The 16,468-nt window shown below is 45.2% G+C and overlaps 1 protein-coding gene across 1 annotated transcript; it reads left to right on the forward strand.

The window, feature by feature from the left end:
* Positions 1-1,595: 1,595 nt before the first annotated feature.
* LOC306700465 (uncharacterized protein) lies at positions 1,596-14,466 on the forward strand (the record flags this gene model as incomplete). Its single annotated transcript, XM_079165487.1, has 9 exons — positions 1,596-2,290; positions 7,844-8,050; positions 8,352-8,565; positions 8,859-9,020; positions 10,049-10,267; positions 10,848-10,994; positions 11,108-11,348; positions 11,462-11,626; positions 11,975-14,466. The coding sequence occupies 9 exons, from the start codon at positions 1,596-1,598 to the stop codon at positions 14,464-14,466; spliced, it is 4,542 nt and encodes a 1,513-aa protein (XP_079021613.1).
* Between the last annotated feature and the right edge of the window lie 2,002 nt (positions 14,467-16,468).

Raw genomic sequence — 16,468 nt, forward strand, 5'->3', positions numbered from 1 at the left:
TATTTTTTTCCTGTAATTTGTCACCGTTGTAAAAAGAAAAAAGAAAAAAGGCTTGTTCTTTTTCCGAGGTTTAAATAAAGTTTCATCATCATACTCTCCAGCACGCGCTCGCCGTATTCGTGAGAGAGGGAGAGACGATGACGCGCGACCTGTACCTGCGAGGGATGCGTGCGTCTTGCGCCGGACGGGCACGCGGCCTTGGGGGACGGATGATGGTGATGCGGATGCCATGGCAACAGGCCGATTAGCTCCAGACCTTTATATGCACATTTATTTATTTAATATGTCATTTGCATGCGATGCGCGCCTCTGTGGACGTGCCAGCTCGACCTCTTGAGCTGAGTCAGAGAGTGAGAAGTGAATTTCAGCTTTAAAAGTCCATCTACTCTAATCAGTCTGCGAAGGAGCAGCCACCTTAAACGCTCAACAAGTTGTTTTATTTTTTATAATTCAACTGAGCGCATCCTTTTACCTCGGAGCAGCAGACTCTATTGAAATATTGTGTCTGTCCTCGGTGTCATTACGGCGGAAAGAGCACAATGTCCCTGTGCACAATGTCATTGAAAGTCGGCAGAAGTGGGAATAGATGGCATCGGCTGACAGAATAGAAGACTCTGAACACCTGACCAGGTTCATTCTGGCATCACTTTTACAAAATAGCGCTGTTGTAGAGCCCGGCTGTCTCTCTGGCTGTCTGAGCGCTTCTGTCACAGGCAGCATTTCGGCGCGCCTTCCATCACGAGGAGTGTCTTTCCGCTCGGATACTGAAAATGAAAGCGTGCCGCGGATTCAGTGAGATCATGGGCTCGATTTGGGGTCATTTGACTTGTTTTCGCCGTCTTGTGTGTCGGTCCGTTCTTCTTTGTGCGTGTCAGAATGAATCCGTGCGCTTTGGAGCACGAGCGCCTATATGTGTGCCTGTAATGTGCGTCCCGTCTGTCCATTAACAATCCATCCCTCCTGACAGAGGATCAAGTGTCCTTGTCATTCATCCGTGGATGAATGTTCCCCACTCTTCCACCCTACCGCTCATCTCGTACATAATGATATAGGTAGAAAATTGGCTGAGCAGCCTGGGCATATATTGGCTATACAGACCGGGAACGAACGCCAATGAGCGGCGAGCTCCGTTATCTAAAGACCGGGAATCCGGTGCCAAAATGACCGGCGTTGGAGCGTTGAGGGCGGCTGTGGAGAGGAGAGGGAGGGCCTCGGGGGGAGGGAAACGTTTCAAGGACGAGGAAGGAGGAAAGATACAGAAACATCTGTAAGGACAAAAGAGGCACTTTAAGAAAAGAGGGGAAAGTGAAGCTGCTGGCGTCACTCTGACAGGGGGAAGGATTTAATGTCTGGATGGGGCTTCTTCCAAGGACACAGAGGTAAGCATGGCCACATCAGCGGAGTGAGGGCGGAGGTGTGAGCTGCCGGCTCCAGGACAATGACTGGAGATACGAGACCACTTTTCTTTTGCTTCTTCAATTTAATTCATTCAGATTGACATTGACATTGTATAGCCTATGTAATCTACGTAAGTCGACTACGCAAATCAGTAGTCTTCCAGAGGGTCACCAGTTCACCCTCATCCCTGACTTGGGATGGATGGGGTGGCGGGAGGTGTGGGTACCCCCGGTGGCACCGGGGGATCTGGGTGTGACAGCCTCCCCAGACGTAAAGGAGGGGACTCAAAGCGACGCAGTAAGGGCAGCCTGCCTTCTCCGGGTTACAGGCTGTCCCAGGCCTCGCTGGAAGGGGAGAGGGGCTCCTTCGGGGCGGACAGCACCTCCTTAGGTGGACGCGGCCGCCGCCCTTCCATCATGAGCTCCACCAGGGATGGCCTTCCCTTCCGAACAGCGGGTACCCCAACTACCCCGGTGCCCCTGCCACCGCCGCCGCCCTCCTCCTCTGCCACAGCCTATCCTCCCCCGCGCTCAGTGGGCTTTGCCACGACCCGCGCCACGCTGACCTCCACCTCCTCCACCGGGACCGGAGTGATGGTGGTGGCCACCGGCCCAGAGACCACCACCACCACTACATGTAACACCACTGCTGCAGGCTCTCCTGAGTTAATGGGTCAGTGTGGACTGGGTGGTTTTGGCATGGGGCTGGACGGAGAGGACTACAGCACCTCCAACCAGAGCACCTTCATCCAGAGACAGTTTGGAGCCATGCTTCAGCCGGGGGTCAACAAGTTCAGCCTGCGCATGTTTGGATCCCACAAAGCCGTGGCACTGGAGCAGGAGAGACAGAAATCAGCAGGGTCGTGGATCATACACCCATACAGTGATTTCAGGTATGAACACACACACACACACACACACACACACACACACACACACACACACACACACACACACACACGCACACTCCACAGCGAGCTGCAGTTGTTGGTTTGTGAAATAAATGCCACTTGTAGCACATGAAAGACACCTAAAGTTATTTCAGTTGAATTATGGATCAAAGCAAACTGAAGTCACGCACACTTTATGGAGCACACTTGAAGCATAATGACAGACACTTAAGTAACGGAAGGAAGAAAAAGACAGAAACATATCATACATTTAGCACCCTCCTCAGTTAACTGGGGGAAATGGGGAGGAGTACATCTGGGAGGAGAGAGAAACTTGCAGGAGGTTAGGTGAGGAGAAGCAAAAGCTGCAATGGGAGAATAACTGACAGGTGGTATTGAAGCAAAGCCTGTATGAAAGGTTAAAATGGAGAATGAAAAGAGGGGAGTGTATTTAAAGTCCTTGGGGGCATGATGAAGGCAGGGAGAGGTGTTTATGGAAAGGGTAGTGACAAGGCCTCCAGTGTGGACACCATGCAGCTATGGCAGGTCTCTAATCAACTAGGAGAATAGATACTCGACAGAGACTGATTGTTTCCAGAAAAAAATAGTTGCAGGATGAATGTGAGAAGATGCAAATTAGCAGGACAAATTTATTCAAGACGTTTGGTTGATCAGCGAGAGATGCCTCCCATGTTAATAAAGTGAAATGTCAAGTATTTCACTTTATTAAACAGTGGATGAACCCAGCACAGCACCCCCTGCTGGTGGCTCCGTGCAGGAACAAATAGCACGAGAATGAGATGAAAATGTCAATTGAGGCTGTTCATTTTTGGTTTTCTTGAGTGAAACTCTCCTAATGAAGATAAAGACCTGGTGGTTAATTGCTGTAGTGAATCTTTCTCTGGACTGCTTTTTTTAATGGGTATAAGTATGGGAGTGGGATTTTTTGAATGTCTGCCAGCCTTAAACACACAAGGCCAAATTGCTTTCACCCTCACCTACTTTTACAATGTCATATTTACTGACGAACACGCTAAAACCCATAGACATGCGGGTCATTGGCTGTTAGAGACTTTGCGTTAATGCAAAATGTGCAGGTGGAGCGCAGAGGGAGAGACGGCATTCATAATCTCCAGACAGGCAGCAGCAACAATGGATGACTTGATCCCCAAGGCTCCTGGCCCACTTTTGTCTCATCAACCACACACACACACATACACATAGTACACACAAAGAATGAGTCGTTTTCTATTGTCTGTCAATTTAATGATCGCTCACAAGTTCTGCTTATGAGTCTGTTCACAGGAGATACGATGAATGAGGTCAGTGAGAAAAGGATGGATAGATGAAGGGCTGTGGATATTGATATTCATGCAAGATATCTAAAAATGTTAATAGTCCTAATTAACCTGTCGGGGACTCACAATTGAATTTGGATTAATTATGTATGACTTCCTAAATTATGCAAATTGAGTATACGCATTATGCATAATTCAGTCATCTAACTTTTCAGTTAAGTACCTGTAGTCTGAAGAGACGTCTGAAGAGGAACTTTGTGAGCAAGCGAGAGGGAAAGACGGATTACTGCTAAAGCCCCTTTATTGTGTTTTTGTCCCTGTATTGACCTTGACCACAAGAGGCTGTGCAGTAATATGTATGCTGGTGTGTGTGTGTGTGTGTGTGTGTGTGTGTGTGTGTGTGTGTGTGTGTGTGTGGGGGGGGGTCTGTCACTATTGAGTCTGCTGATAAGCTCTCACCTCATTAAGAAAAGATGTATTTCTGCTGCACCTATAAAAATACAAAATAAGAGTCAGAAGGAGAATATTCATACACTGAAACAGCAAGAGAGAGGTGAAAACAGAAAGACGGTTTGTCTGTCACCACAGTCGTGTCGCTTTGAGACAGGGTTGGTGGCATTACATAGTAACAGGGATCTATTACGTAATAGCCGGTTGCTGGTGTGCTTGTTTGTCTGTACGTCTGGCAGGGTGATGGGTGGAAACTTGTTCAGAACTGACATCTGGCCAACCGCGAGCAGGGAACCAATCAGAGTTCGCTCATGGGACACTTGGCCTCAATTACAGTAGAATTAGTGTTTTGTTGGACAACAGCTGAGCAGGTAGACGCAGGTCAGTTCTCCTCTAGCACCTGTTCATGTTCAAGATGGAATACTGATGAGGCAGTGGAGAGCCTTTGATTGCATTTGCAATTCCTATCTGTGTGTTCACGAGTACACACAAGTGCACGTACAACCACACACAGTGAGCCAGTGTTGGATCAGTCCTCTGTCTTGTCAGGTATTTAGGCAGCATGACAAACCTTCACATCCTTCTCAGTTTGGGTCTGACATCTTCTCTTGTCTGTTTGGTTGTTCTCATTTGTTTGGCCTCACATCTCAATGACAACAGTGAAATCTAGTATACACAGGCTGATTACTGTGCAGTCACATGTACAATGTGTAGCCCATTGAGGTTAGATTAAAGAAATAACTATATAAAGACATAGTGGATTAATGTCTACCTGAGCAGAGAATGATGTTGCTCTCCCTCTGCATGTGTGGTTATCCAAACTTCGGCGACATAGCCGGGCCGGCCGCTAATGCTTTTGGTGCATGTTAGTGCATGTGAGCGTGTCCCACTGGTTAGCTCACAGCTCACTGCTCTCATATGGCGCTTACGGCTGATAATGCCGTCCGGACCGTGTAGTACCTGACATGTTGAGAACCGTTGAGAGGCAATCGAAATGCTCCCGATCTCAGATCTTGCAACTTGAACCCTCATTTAAATAATAGTTGATAATCTCTATGAAAAAAATGTAAAACATACTGCATTACAGGTTAAATGGCTTCATTTAGGTCTATGCTATTTTGTTAAATAATGGATAACTTTGGGTCTCAAACAGGTTAACCAGGGGCCCCAACCACACTGCATTTTTGTAAGCCAATAAGGTTGTTTTTGTATGTTGTTTTTTTTTGTGTAAAAACTTAAAATGTAAAGTTAATAGAGTAGTCTTATAGTGGAGTAAAAAAGTACTATATGTCATTGTGAAATGTGGCGGAGTTGAATTATCAAGTTAAATAAAATTCAAATACAAGTAAGTATACTAGTAAGTCAAGTAAAGTACATGTACCTCAAAACTGTCGTACAGTTCTGCCATTATAGCGCTGCCACAAACGATTTATTTTATTAACCATTAATCTAAAAGATCTAAAGTCCAAGTTAAAATATCCAAATTGCTTGTTTTGTCCGGGCAACCATCCAAGTTCTTAAAGAGTTTACTGTTGATAGACTATGTTGCTTAACAGATTGGAATCGTTTCAGCTTTATAGTACAATAAACAAAAACAAAGTCCTTCTTCAATTCATTAAGCTCTTTGCTCCGAGTCATTAAGTACCATTGTAAACTACTGGATTTTTAAGAATATCTTGTAAATGATTAGCACTGACAGACATAAACAACATGTGTAATATCATATGATTTACAGAAATGTTCCCTTAAATCAGAGGAAGAAAAACAGCTGCAGAACTGCTGCATCTGTGTTGCTGTAAATAATTCCTGCATTTATTGTGAGTGATTATGAAGTGATACATCTATCAGTGTAAGTGACAAAGTCAGGGAGAAGTAGCCGAGTGATGACTCATACTTAATCTTCATCAGTCTAGCGGCAGTGTCACACCACATGAGGTAGTGTTACTAAATTAGAGCTCAATAGCAATCGACCACAGAGCTTGAGTGTATTTTCTCACAGAAGGAGAGCGAGTGTGTAGAAAGCAAGTCATTGATGGGTTAAGGTGATGGATGAAGGGATTAGGAGGGAAGAAGACAGAAAGATGACAGGCATCATCTCCAGATGATTGGATTGCTTTTTCTGTCATACTTAAATCACTAACAGCATTTTTATGAGAGGGCGATAATACCCTCCAGCATGAAATACAGATTTATAAAGCCTCCCAAGGTTACTGATCGTTTGCCTCTCTTTGTCCCCCTCTGTCTGTCTCATAATAAAGTCTTATAAAAGGACCTTGATATGTCATCAGGGTTATCTCCACTTGGGCCTGTGTACAAACTGAGATCTGCAGTTTGGAAGATAAGTCGCAATCCAGATGCATTATGGGATTTGAGCCAGTGTCTTTGCAGCTGGAGCCTTACTATACTCTAAAAGATATCTCAGTTTCTGCAGACTCAAATTTGACTTTTTTTTCCTGAATCTGTCTCTCATAACGTTATGTAAATACGATGCTGAATCTCAAGAGTACCCCTTTAAATCTCTCTTTTATGTTCATCACAAAGGAGTAAAATGCATGGTCTTCTTTCGTGAGTAGCAAAAAAAGAAATCTATGTTCTTTTCTAATTTATACCAACAGGAAATGATATCTTAAAATAGGAAAAAAAAGATAGTTTAGTTTCTATTTATGAGAACTAGACCTGCATCTTAATTGAATTTAAATTTGTCAAACAATAGCTAAAGATTGTCCATAAGAATTTCCCAAAGTCCTTGTTTTGTCCAACTAACAGCCCAGAACCCAAAGATGTTTAATGTATTGACATCCATGTAACGCTAACCTAAAGTGTACTTTCCTTGTCCTATTTTAGGAATTGTTAGAAATAATTTATTAATACCTTCAAACAACTGGTATCCAATAGTAACAAGGAATAAACCTGCATTCATTTGATTGATTGGACTGATTGATGGCTCCCTGGGCCTCACACTTGTTGCTCATATACTTCAGCAGAATGAATGTTTTCTGTCTTACACTGTTAGAAATTAAATCTTACTTTTACTTAATTTAGTTATGTCAGCCAGTCCCACAAAACTGGATTGAATAAATGGAAGAAAAGACTAGAATATTGATTATTACTTCCGGCTATTAAGCAGTTGACTTGCTCTATCAATATGAAGAAGTGAGTCAGATAAATACAACGTACGTCATTTAACTTCACCAGAACAGACGGTTTCTGGTCAGAGACGGTGAGGAATGTGCCAATCCCACAATCATGACAAGTTTATGCTAAAAATCCCATCAAGGTGTCAAGAAGTAAGCAAATGCTCACAAAAGAGCAGGAAACAGCAACTGTTTGCCTTTGTTGGTTGAGCGATGACCAGCAGTTAATGGAGATATATATGAGGCAGACCTCAGGAGAATCTGTTGGCTCGGCTCCACCGTTTTGGATAATGTAGATTTCCAGGATTATTTCCTCCATTTTGCACCAGGATATGTGTGACGTTGGACTTTTGAATTTCACAGTCAAATATATGTAAACACAGACACAAAAATATTTTCAAGATCTAATGCATTTTTATTTTTCCATCTTTCTGGAGTTGTTTTCACCACCACCCACAATTAACTGAAACATTTCCAGCTGTGAACAGCCCCTCCCATTTCTTTTGTGCATTGTATTGTGGGAGACATTTTGTCACCTTTTCAGTGAGAACACAAGAAACGTGATAAAATAAAATAAAAAGCCAGTAAAAAAACACGTATATTAGACCTACAGTCCAACCTTATAGACACGGAAACAGAAAACAAAAAGATCAATGCGTTCTTTCTCTGTCTAGATTCTACTGGGACCTGTTGATGCTAATGTTGATGATGGGGAACTTAATCATCCTGCCAGTGGGCATCACTTTCTTTAGAGATGAGAACACTCCCTCCTGGATCATCTTCAACGTGGTCTCTGACACGCTCTTCATGGTCGACTTGGTTCTTAACTTCAGGACCGGCATCATCAAGGAAGACAACACTGAGATACTGCTGGACCCAAGGTCAGCAGAAGCATATCTGGTTGCATTCATTATGTGTATCTGCATGGTTGAGAATATTAATACAGCTGCTCTGTCGCCATTCATTTAAATTAGCTCTTCTGGCTGTCTGCTGCGGGTTTGTGTGAAATGGGGAAAAAAAGGTGCCATGCAGCTGGTGGCAGAGCTTTGTTCACGTTCCAGTCGTGTTCCTGTTGAATATTAATGAGAATTGCTTCATGCCAGCCAAATGTTGGAATCACTTCCACAATGCTTGATTGCCAAATTACAAATGTCACTGCTCTTCCATGCTACACCAACTCAGAGCGATCCGACAGAAGTACCTGAAAAACTGGTTCCTGGTGGACTTTGTGTCATCCATCCCGGTGGACTACATCTTCCTGATGGTGGACAGTTTCGACACTGAGGTCTACCGGACAGCCCGGGCGCTGCGCATCGTCCGCTTCACCAAAATCTTGAGCCTGCTTCGACTGCTCCGCCTGTCCAGACTCATCCGCTACATCCACCAGTGGGAGGAGGTGAGAAACAGAGGCTGGAAACAGAGAGCAAAGTCGAAGGGAAAGAGATAGTTGTGTTGAAGAGATAGTTCAAAACCTATTTAATATGTATGGTATGACAAGCCTTTTGAAATATTATGTCACGGATAGAATCAAATCATATTGTGCTGGAGGAAAAGCCTCATTGAAATACATTTTGAACAATTTTGGAATGAAATCCTTGTGAAAAGATAAACCTCACCTCCTTCCAACCTTTTATTCATCTCACTTGCATTCTTAATTTCCTCCTCATCTTTCCCTCTGCGCCTCCTCAGATCTTCCATATGACCTATGACCTTGCCAGTGCCATGGTGAGGATAGTTAATCTGATCGGTATGATGCTGCTGCTGTGCCACTGGGACGGCTGTCTCCAGTTCCTGGTCCCAATGCTGCAGGACTTCCCTCCTGACTGCTGGGTTTCCAAGAACCTGATGGTGGTGAGTCTCTAACCAGCTGTCTGTGTGTGCGTGACGTTATTTTATAATATGTTTCAGTGATTTTATTGTGCAGAGAACAAAAAAAGAACCTGACATTCAGTTCTGGTTGAATGAAAAGTACAAAGCGCTTTCTCAACTTGTTTGAACAGTGTGCACAATTTTTATTTCACATGAATGCAAATCACAGATTCAAAAAGCAGCTTGGTTTTTGGTTATCTGTGTGTGTGCGCAGAGTGAGGTTGTTTATCAGATTTGACATTGTGTGCTCCTTATCTGTGTTAATTGGCTCATGCAGCAACATGTCCAGTTGGAATAAGATTGACTATATCATCATCATCATGAAAATATAAAAGATTTTCCAATTAAAAACCTCAGCAGAGATCAGGTGAAGGTGTGAACGCACGCAAGTCGAAGGCCTCGGGGACCCTGTTGGAGATTTTGTCTCCGTGCATGCAGGCGTATGGACGTGGACGCCCATGAATGCACACAGATACACACAGATACACACAGATACACACAGATACACAGCTGTATGGATAGCTGACTCATGTCTCAGCAGTTGCCAGGGTGACTGTTGCTAAGCAGGCTGATGCTGGGATTTTCCCCAGAGAAAGTCCCCTCATCCTTCAGACTATTAACATCGTAGTATAATTGGACTCAGCTTAAAACAGAAGGAAACACACACTCACACACACACACACACACGCACACTGGCTGGTCTCTACGGTCTTTAGACATTCATTTAATAATGCAAGTTAGCTGCCTTTTTATTGTCTGTGTCGTTTATTAAAATGTTCTGCAGACGCTCTGTTTTAAAGCAAAGTGGGTTTTGACAGTTAAATTGCTCTGTTGCAACATGTTATGATCTCAGCTGTAGTTTCTGAAGTGGTGTGGCTGAGCGCGTCTGAGAGGAAAAAAGCCTCCTGTAACACGACTAAAATAAGAACAGTTCAATACTGCAGCGCCTTGGTAATTAACACTCCTTTTTACTCGTCCTGTCACCCTCTCTGTCTGCCTCCCACTCACAGAATGACACATGGGGCTTGCAGTACTCCTATGCTCTGTTCAAAGCCATGAGCCACATGTTGTGTATCGGGTACGGTGCCCAGGCTCCAGAAGGGATGACCGATGTGTGGCTCACCATGCTCAGTATGATCGTCGGTGCCACCTGCTACGCCATGTTCATTGGCCACGCCACCGCTCTCATCCAGTCGCTGGACTCCTCACGGCGACAATACCAGGAAAAGGTGAAAAATGACGCTCGTCCATGTGTCCTGCTATACTTTTTATAGTTTAGCCATCAAACCTGATTCAATCAATTTCTGTTGACGATAATATTTATTATCAATGAAGCTTTGGGGTTGTTTTTTTCATCAACCAATCAAATTTCAGTAAAAATTGCCCATCACCACTTCACTAATCCCATAGTGACATCTTCAAATTTCTTGTTTTTTTCCGACAGTCTAAAACCTAAACACGCTCAATTTACAATGATGTGAAACAGCGGATCTTTATATTTGTGAAGCTGGAACCAGTGGATTTTTGCAACAATCTGAAAATCTCTTTCGTCAAACTTCTCACAACTTTCAGACTGTGTCCAAAATCACTCCCTGTTTTCCATATAATGCGATCACTGTCTGTGTATGTGTCCAAATTCTGAGTGTAAAATATATATGCCATATGGTCGTTTCCGAAACTTTACCATAAAAGAACAAAAGAAAAGTGCAATTTAACTAATCATTGTTCTTCTGCTCTTTTCTTTTAAAGTGAATGTGTTTGTTTGCATACCCCTGACCTGTGCATGTTTGTGTTTGTGTGTTATTGCAGTACAAGCAGGTGGAGCAGTACATGTCGTTCCATAAGCTTCCTGCAGACGTTCGGCAAAAGATCCACGAGTACTATGAGCACCGCTTCCAGGGGAAAATGTTTGATGAGGAGAACATCCTGGGAGAACTCAGCGAGCCGCTTAAAGAGGTAATGAATTCACAAACACCCACTCATCTACACGTAGAGACCACAAATGTTCTGGCCTTTGAGCAAATCTCTTCCTTCACTTCTCTGTTTGTCTCTTCATCCTCTTCCTCTAGGAGATAGTCAGCTTTAACTGCCGCAGCCTTGTGGCTAACATGCCGCTGTTCGCCAACGCTGATCCCAACTTTGTGACTGCCGTTCTGATCAAGCTCCGATTTGAAGTGTTTCAACCTTCAGACTTCATCATCCGCGAGGGCACAGTTGGACGGAAGATGTACTTCATCCAGCATGGGCGAGTCAGTGTGCTGACCCGTGGCAACAAGGAAACCAAGCTGAGCGATGGGTCATACTTTGGAGGTGATAACGTTGTCTAGATAGCTCAAGTTGTGTAGGAAGGTATAGAGATGGAGGTGATGAAAGTGTATACTGTAGGATTGATTTATCTCACAGGTTATTCCTTTTTATTTCAGAGATTTGTTTGTTGACTCATGGACGGAGGACAGCCAGCGTCCGTGCAGATACATACTGTCGCGTGTACTCTCTCAGTGTGGACAACTTTAACGAGGTGCTGGAGGAACATCCGATGATGAGGCGGGCCTTCGAAACTGTCGCTGTTGACCGATTGGACCGAATCGGTAAAGTGTGGATGCCTGAATAGCTCATAAATTTCTCTCACAATCCTATCTATACAGGGACTTGCAATTTTCCATTCAGCTCTATCTGCAACGACCTTGCACAATATTTGTAATTATCCATCCAGTACTGCTAAATTTCTCAGGCGCCTTGTCCTCCTCTTTGAAAAATAAAAAGCTGAAATACTAAAGGATGAGCAATGTTCTCTGTGAAGAAAAGATGTTTGCTTTGTGTTCAGTAAACAACTTTGCCTTCAAGTAAAAAAAATTACTCTTTCCCATCTTTGTATTCTGGAACGGAATTCACACTTAACATCCCAGAAGCTTTATAATGAATTTTCTCCTCTACAGGCAGGAAGAACTCCATGCTCCTGCGGAAGTCATCCCAGGGCGGTTCTCTGGGGGGCAGTATGGGTCGCGGTGGAGGCCGTGGTCCAGGGGGTCCAGGAGCCGGAGGAGGCCTGGCAGCCAGCACTCTGGGTTCCTGTGACAGCATGCTGGTGCAGCAGATTGTCAAACATGACAGCATGTCGGCCATGCAAGATGCCATTGCGGCTGCTGCTGCAGGAAGAGGTGGAGTCATCGGAGGAAGTGGCACGGTGTCTCCTCGGCCACGCCCGGTCATCTGGGCGCCGCTGGTCCACGCCCCTCTGCAGGCTGCTGCTGCCACCAGTAATGTAGCCATCGCCCTCATGCACCAGCAGCAGCAACAGCAGCAGCAGCTACAGCAGCTGCAGCAGCAGCATGCACTTGGAGGTGCTTTCTTCTTGCCCTCCCCTCTTGTCTCTCCCTCTCCTTCCTCCTCTTTCCCTCTGTCTCCCCCTCGACCTCCCGTGTTACAGCCCCTCCGCCCCTCTGTGAGCTCTCTCATTGGGATGATGACGATGGGAGGGATGGGAGGGATAGGAGGGATGGGTGGCATGGGTGGCTTGTCCCCAAGAGGATTTCCTGTCTCTCCCTCATCCATGGGCCCTCCTGGTGGGTTGACATCGCCCCCTATTGTTAAAACACCATCCACACCCGCCTCCTCTGTCCCGACGTCTGTCCAACAAGAAAGGAATCTTCATTACAGCCTCTGCCTCCAGGCTGATCATCCCTCAATGTTTGCTGGATCACCAGGTGGAGGTCCACAAACTCTACCCCTCCACAAGGTACCTGCCGCCAACCCCCCTGCTGGTTGTGGTGCCCCGTCAGATTTCAACACTTTTGTGACGGGCCAGCAGGGAGCAAAAGAAGCTCTGTTACGTCATGGAGGAAACAGCTCTCAGGGTCTGCCTGCACTTGGCAGACTCACCCAGGAGGCCAGGCTGCTGTCGGCCTCGCAGCCCACTCTGCCTCACCGCTCCTGGGCTGGAGTGCAGCCTCACCCGCCTCTCCACAGGAAGGCTTCTGGTGGTAATTTACTGCCGGCTCCTTTCCTGGCAGGCCAGTTGGCTAGGGGAAGCAGTGCAGGTATGCTGACCTGTAACGTTCCAGTACAGCTGTTGACAAATATACCGTTTAATGCACAAGCACAGGCCGCAGTTCCTATTCAGGCTGCACTGGCACACAATCTGCCCACACAATCTGCTCCTTACACTGCCACTGTGCCCATACCTATAGCTGTATACATGCCTTCTGCAGCTTCTTTGCCATCTTCCTCCACTCCAAAGCAGACCCCGCTCTCCTCTTCCACCCCTTCACCTGTACCCACTCACTCGTCACCTTCACCTATACTCCCCCAGATACCTCGTCCTAAACCAATCCCAATGACCCCCTCTCGCTCTTCCTCTCCTCCTCCCTGCTCAACCCCACCTTTAGCAGGAACAACCCCGCTGTCGCTCTCATCAACTCCTCGTCCCAAACCAATCTCTACAACCTCTCCCCGCTCCTCCTCGCCCTCTCCCTCCTCCACACCGCCTCCATCTTCTGTTTCTACCCCTGTTTTAATACCTCAAACGTATGGGCCCAAGACATCTTTTACCTCCTCTTCTCCCCCTTCCCCCTCGATCACCTCTATCCCACCACGACCCCAGAGCCCCCGTGCCAAGGCATCCAACACACCTCCTTCTGCTTCTCCGTTGTCTGGCCCCAGTCCTGCCCCAACCCCAATCCCTTCTCCGATACAGACTCCCACTCAGACAACCCGCTCTCGCACTTCTACCCCAGCCCAAACTCCTACACAAACCTTGACACCTGTTACTCCTACCCAGACCCTAATCCTTACACCTTTTCCCTCTCCCATCCCTGTTAAACCTGTTCCCTCCATAAGTAAATCCCAGAGTCCAACCCCTTGTCTCCAGCCCTCTGTCCCTAGTTCAACCAGAGGCCCCACATTGGGCCAAATCCCAAAACAGACCCCAACCCAAACTGCATCCCCTTCCCCTACACCAGCTATCACTAGCTCTCCTCATAAAATAACTTTCACAGTTCATCCTGTAAAGCAAACCCCTCCTGTCCTTACTCCAACCCCCACTCCAGGCTCCGTTTTCTCCACCAAACCAACCCCAGCTACAACCTCTACAACTTCCTGCCCAAACACAAGCTCCACTAGCCCCTCATCTCTTGCTACCACCACCTCCTCCTCCTCCACCATCTCCTCTAGTTTACAATCTGCTTCTGCTCACCCCCAGAAACAAACGCCAACCACCACAGCTGCCCCTACCTTCTCCTCAAAACTCAATACACCCTCTACCCCTGCCCAGACCTCTCAGGCATCCACCACTTCATCCACCCAGTCAGCACATGCAGCCACCCCTGCCAACACCACCTCCCCTAAAGGTGGGAAAAAAGACCCTCAGCTATCACTCGCCAGAAAAGACTCAGAGGGACTAAGACACAAACTGCCCTCCTCCAACATGTAAGACATTCTCATAGGATGTTGTGGCCGCTGCTGATTAGCAGAGCCTGGGTTATACAGAGTTGTGTCAGAGTCGGCATCAGATATCCAATGATGTCGTGTCGACAGGTACATCTTGTTTGCATTCACTCTAGGATGTGATTGTCTTAGAACATCAGGTGTTCGTGTGACTCTTAACCAAGCCATCGCTCGAGGAGACTTTCTTGGTGTGTTGAGTGGTTGGTGCAGGCAATGGTAGAGTCTGAAAAACCATCCAAATGTATACATACATATCTTTGTTAGTGATTGTTGGAGCAAGCAGGGGAGCTGAAGTGGAAACAGTATGCACAGTAAAATGGGATGGAAGCAATAGATGAGAAAAAAAAGTATCCATTTTCTATACATGTGAAACATTTGAGACTCTCAGAATGAGACAGGAAATGACAAAATGATAAATGTGAGAAATCAATCACCTTTCTGCTGTTGGATGATGTCAGTTTCAAACGCGGGCAATAGAGCAGACACTTCCTGTTTCCCAGCTCCAGCTCCCTCTTGCCTCCCATTTTACACCAAAGTGTAATATTTTCTCATCAGAATATTAATAATGATAAGAATATAAAATCACTGTAAAGTCGATGCTCATATGAATTTGAACAATTAGGAGCAGTTCACTGGTAGTTTTGTTGTCTGAGGTGTGTGGTGTTTAGTTTTTTGAACAAGACAAAACTTTTAAACCTACATGTTTTTTTGTGTGTGAAAGACAATACTGCTCTGCTGTGCACCATGGCTCACCCGGCTCCCTGAACTGTAAATACGTGCCTCTCTGTGGGTCTGTTGTAAGCTTCCTCACTCCTCAGCTTCGCTGTCTTTCATCTCTTCTCTGTCTCGCCGCCTTTCATCTGATTTCACAGCCCCCGTCGCTAACTGCTTCTTTGGCGCTCACAGACTCACTCCCTTTCTCTCGGTTTGCCCGACACTTTGCTCTGTGCGGCCATCAGCCTCATGTTCAAATGGCTCTTCCTTCTGTCGGCCTACAACACTGTTTCAGCACCATTTCCCAGTGATGTTTGATGTTTTGTGTGGGTAGCAACAACACATTTTTGTCTTAACCCCTGATACCATGTTGCCTAGACTATCAATTAAAGGACCAAATGTTTTCTTTTTTATTTATCACAGCTTTAGCTTTTGAACAGAAAAGAATAGCCAATAATGCTGTCACAATGATGATCTCGAGCGTGGTGTTTAAGGCGATGATGATGATGATGATGATGATGATGATGATGACAATATTCTTGACAACCACGATGGTAATGATGAAGGTGTATATCTGGATGTTACAATAAAGCGGATTTAGATATCATCTTGTTGAGTATGTTCAGGCATGAGCTCCTATGTGTGCTTGTGTGTCTGTCCTGTGTACATGTATATAACATATATTTACATATATAAAGCCTATATATAAATGCTGCTACATCAACCACAGGGAGGATGTTTGCAAGTATTGACAAGATAGCAAATGTAGATTTTTAATTCAACTCAAACTTTAATGTTGATGACTTGGAACTTTTGGATTTTGAGATTTAAAACCGCCATCGATAACTAACCATCCCCCCAAAAAACACTGCTTTACAAGCTGTAAATGTACAGTAGATTACAAGGTTGCTTGTTTTTTACAGGGAATAATTATCTTCCGTGGTATCCACAAAATACACTCTTTTCAGTTTTCATCAGAAAAAAAGTCGTTCTGATAAAACAACAATGTGGATTATCTGGATCCAGAGATAAGGAATCAGCATATGAAATACTCACCATGTGTAATTTATAAAGTGTAAATTCCCAATGGGCTGTAAAAACCCTCAGAAAAAACCCTCCTGAGGATATGACCTCAAACTAAATTGAACAAAATTGAATTCATCTCTATTGTACTGCAGTGGCAGTAATCTATAATAGAGAAACCTTTAAAACCAAAACTATCTGCATGGCTGGAAACCATCACGCGGCCCTGGAAGAAATCCTGAAGAACAAAT

This window comes from Pholis gunnellus, assembly GCF_910591455.1.
Source record: "Pholis gunnellus genome assembly, chromosome: 8".
Lineage (NCBI taxonomy): Eukaryota > Metazoa > Chordata > Actinopteri > Perciformes > Pholidae > Pholis > Pholis gunnellus.